Raw genomic sequence first — 4,833 nt, forward strand, 5'->3', positions numbered from 1 at the left:
ATATATATAGATATGTACATGCATGTATATGTTCAGTTTCAGGATTTGTTAGGACCTAAGTCTTTTAACATGTCCGACAGGCTTACAACACTCAGGAACAATTAAAGTTATCATTTATTGGTTGTATACTGCAAGTGTGCACATATACATCTACATGTCTATCTATACATATAAGTACACATAGACAAATGTGTGTTTACACACATGCATACACAGGTATCTCTGTGGGGTACCACACTCCCATATATTATTAATTGGCAATTAGTATTGGAACAATATCACACAAATTTATAATTAATGAGATATGTGACATATCCATCTTCATAAACAATGCAAAGAGACAGAAGACACGAGTGTTCATAGCATAAACTCAACAAAATATTCTTGAATAAAATTATGATAGTTTTAATTTATCTTTTATTGTTTACATGTTTCAGTCATTAGAAAACGGTCTAAAAATGCTTGAAACATAGCATACACACACACACACACACACACACACACACACACACACACACACACACACACACACACACACACACACACACAGAGTCACAGTACTTTGAAAACGTGAGGTCTACATACTGGTAGTAACAGAAACCATCCGGGTTAGAGGTTCTAGAATTCTGAAGTCCTCGAAGGAATCAGAGTTGGAAATGCTACTTGTGGTGCTAGTTTTCATTTTCTTTTCATTTATGCTGCAAAAAAAAAAAAAAAAAAAAAATCAATCAAGTGTTGGGAAGGAATGATAACTATTTACACGTCATCAGTCTTGGAGGGCTAGAACGCAAATAGCCAGCAAAGCAATGTTTCCTATGCTCTGATAATTCTACCAGCTCACTGCCTTATTACTATATCTAATATCATTTACATGAAAAGCTTAGCAGTTAATTTAAAAGTAAACCTTTTCAAACAAAGGAACAAATTGACAGAGTCATTAGAGCATTGCATAAAATTTCTTGTAATATTTGCTCCAGTTCTCTGCACTCTGAGTTTGAATTCCACCAAGATCAATTTTGCCTTACATCCTTCCCAGGGTCAAAAGATATAGTATTGATCAAAGGTGATGACGCATGGGATAACCATTAACATGGTGAAAAATTTGAAATGCTGCTTTGTTTTATTCAGAAAGAGCATAACTTATAGATTTCAGAACACTTTAAACTTTTCAAATCTCTTAATATTTTACCAAAATATGTAATTTTTCCCAGATAAGCAGACACAACCCAGAAAAATTCTCTCTCTCTCTCTCTCTCTCTCTCTCTCTCTCTCTATTAATTGGTTGTGAGAAAGTAGAGAAATCATGCCACTTTATTTATGTACCAAAAAAACCCCTTCTTCTGTTGGACTCATCACTCATGATTATGAGGAGGTGCATGGCTTAGTAGTTAGGGTGTTGGACTCACAATTCTGAGATTGTGATTCCTGGGCAACGCATTGTGTTCTTGAGCAAAACAACCTCAAAGGTTGTTGACATATTGTATTTGCATGATTTTGGGTGCTAGCAGTCTACAAAGCACCATTCTACAGCACAATGGATGAAATGTCTTCTTATTTTTTGTATGTCAAAATCAGATCCCATTCATTAGTTTAAATGATCACCAGAATGGATGCAACATGTCAAATGCCAGGAATTATCATGTAGCACAGGGAACATCACAGCAATAAACTGCAATGTTCACATTCCAGGAGATCACCATGTAGAAATGTAGACGCACATGGCTTAGTGGTGAGGAAGTAATCTGAATGCTAATGGCTTAAACAAATGACTTACCTGTTTATTAAACGTGTCATGTATGTGTTTAGATGTGTTATACCAACTTGGTGGAGAAAAAATGAAATGGTGTCCATCTTTAATTGTACCCCTTGTATTACATAGCCATAGACTCCAAAATCAGGACATTTTGGATCAGTCTGAAAAAATATAAAATATGAATCAAAGATCTGAATGTACCATAGTTATTAAGTTTTACTGATTCAGTCAAGCATGCTGGTCCACTAAAATTTGTGTCAATGTGGAAAATTATAATAGCAGTATATGCCTGTTATCATGCATGTATGTGTATGTATGCGTATGTGCCTATACACGTAAGTATACATTTATATATGGGCATGCACATGAGTGTGTGTGTGTGTGTGTGTGTGGTCAAATAGTGTATATTGTTTGATATAGTTTATATATGGCAAGAGCAATGAATTAAATCTAAGACTGAAGGCCATTCCATTTCTCAACAATATCAGATTAGCTAAACAGAAGGCAGATAAATTGTTCTGTACCATTCTATAAGTGATGGATACCAAGTTATCATTGGATTTACTTCGTATCAATTCAAGATATTCTCCAGATGGTCCTGGAATGGACAAAAGTAATAATATAAGAACAAGCATGGAATACATATTTGCACTCAAATACATGTATACACACACGCACATACATACATGAAGGAAAATGACATGACACATTTTTTATTTAAAAATCACAAAAATTGTTTTGACACATTTTTACATTTTTAATGCATTGTGAGGTGTTGTGAAGTAATCCAAGATATTGTATTATAACTACATTAAATAAAGGTTTCTAGTGAAACAATTGTCACTAAATTTAACCTCTACTCATCTGTTTTTTTTTTTTCATTATACTTGCACCACACCAAGAGTATTTATACCTACATAGTCACACATATTCATGCATAAATATATATATAGTGATGTACAAGAATATATATATAGTGATGTACAAGAATATATTTACAAACACACATGCACATGGCTAGCATGTAAACCAACTTAACGTTGTATATTTTTACCTAGATTGCATATAAATTTTTCTTTCTTTTTTCAGTTTTTCTTTGTTTTTTGTTGTGTGAATGTGTGAGAGAGAGAGAGAGAGAGAGAGAGAGAGAGAGAGAGAGAGAGTGAGAACGTGTGTGAAAGAGTGGGGGAGAGAGAGTGTATGTGTGTGTATGTAAGTTTGTCTTGATGTCACATGATGCTTGTCAACAGGCACAACTGTCATACAAGCAAGTCAGTTCATTTTGATTATTATTCTGTGGAAAAAAATGCACAGCCCTGGAAAAATATTTTCTAGCTTGGAAACAGGTGAGGATTGGCAACAAAAAGGGGATCTGGTCATAGAAAATCTACCTCAACGAATTCCATCTAACTCACATCTAAGGTCCACTTTTTAAAGCCTGCATGAGTCAGATGGAATTTGTTGAGGCAGACACACAGATAATAAAGCATAAGGTGCACTTACCAATATGAATTTTATCCACAAGTTCAATGCCACCAAGACTGGCATTGATGACCATTCCATACACTGTTATTGCACTATCGACATATAATTTGTTGATTCGGAACATTAGATAAGGAGACTCTCGTTTGTCGATCTTCTTTGATAATTGTAAAACAGCTTCATTAAGAACGACCCTTGTCAGAATTGTTATTGTGTTTGAAGCTGAAGAATGGTCATCTACAGGTTTGACGTCACAAGTTCTGCAAGATAAATTACAAATTTAAAATCTGTAGAATAGACACCAATACATATATATATATATATATATATATATATATATATTTCTATATAAAATTAGATATCTTATAAAATTTTGATTACACTGAAAATTAATTAAAACACACAGGATGTCGACTTGTTAAAAAAATTAAATCAATATAATAAGGAAATCTACTCGTTAAAAATAGAAACTAATATATTGCTTACTTGTGACGTAATGGTAATTCTTCGTCTGAATTCTCAGAAGCTGAACCAAAATATTCTTCTGCTTAAGGAAAAAAATAAATGAAAATAACAATAAAAAACATTAGAATCAAATTAGAAAATTGAATCTTGATGTCATTTGTGTGTGTGTGTGTGTGTGTACAGGTCTGTGTGTTTGTATGTGTGATGTGATGTGTGTGTTTACTTACGACTATTTTCTCTGTTAGGTTCCTCAGCTGGAGAAATTCCATCAGGAACTGTTTCTGAGCATTTGCGAACAACAGTCCTACCTAATACACTGTTTCGTACCAGTTTTAGGAATGGTATTTCTGTGTCTGGCTGAATTTGTCTCTTGTCCTGTAGAATGAGAATCATTAAAAAACGTCATTTGTGTCAATAGAAACCTCTAAGTGGTGGTTCAACTTGCTAGACATAGCAACCAAATATCTATCAAATAACACCAGACCGCCATAAAAGAAATGTTAGTTAATGTAGTCTTAGGTGCACTGAATAAATGACAGATGATCAATGTCTTTTGATCATAGATTGTGTTGGCTTGGTCAGAGTAGCCCTACGCTAAAACAAAAGTAAAATTCTATTAGAGAAAATCTAGTGTCATGAAAAGAGAAACCAATTTCTAGCAATCCAATGAACATTAAACAAGACAATGGAAATTAAATGAGACAATGAGCAATTTAAAATGTGATAAACAATGCACAGTACACTGAACAACAAGCAAGAAAGAAATAATTTACCAGATCATGAACAATAGAAATGTAATAAGCATTAAAGAAAAATTTTTTAAAAATTACAAAACGAAGATGATTGAGCAATAAGTAAGACATCATCATCCTCATCGTCGTTTAACGTCTGCTTTCCATGCTGGCATGGGTTGGACGATCTGACTGAGGACTGGTGAAACCGGATGGCTACACCAGGCTCCAATCTAAATTTGGCAGAGTTTCTACAGCTGGATGCCCTTCCTAACGCCAACCACTCAGAGAGTGTAGTAGGTGCTTTTACGTGTCACCCGCACAAAGGCCAGTCAGGCGATACTGGCAACGGCCACGCTCGAAATGGTGTCTTTTATGTGCCACCCACACAAGCCAGTCCAG

At 34.5% G+C, this 4,833-nt stretch overlaps 1 protein-coding gene across 1 annotated transcript in view; it reads right to left on the reverse strand.

The window, feature by feature from the left end:
- The window catches only part of LOC106878713 (intermembrane lipid transfer protein VPS13A), a 126,965-nt gene that overhangs the window by 64,691 nt on the left and 57,441 nt on the right, over positions 1 to 4,833 (reverse strand). The window contains exons 24-29 of the mRNA XM_052975632.1: positions 3,928 to 4,075; positions 3,722 to 3,782; positions 3,257 to 3,495; positions 2,278 to 2,351; positions 1,775 to 1,914; positions 586 to 698 (exon numbers count right to left, since the gene is read on the reverse strand). Coding sequence (XP_052831592.1) covers positions 586 to 698; positions 1,775 to 1,914; positions 2,278 to 2,351; positions 3,257 to 3,495; positions 3,722 to 3,782; positions 3,928 to 4,075 — 775 coding nt within the window. The remainder of the gene's footprint in view (positions 1 to 585; positions 699 to 1,774; positions 1,915 to 2,277; positions 2,352 to 3,256; positions 3,496 to 3,721; positions 3,783 to 3,927; positions 4,076 to 4,833) is intronic.

The sequence above is a fragment of the Octopus bimaculoides genome, chromosome 22 (genome assembly GCF_001194135.2).
Source record: "Octopus bimaculoides isolate UCB-OBI-ISO-001 chromosome 22, ASM119413v2, whole genome shotgun sequence".
Taxonomy (NCBI): Eukaryota; Metazoa; Mollusca; class Cephalopoda; order Octopoda; family Octopodidae; genus Octopus; species Octopus bimaculoides.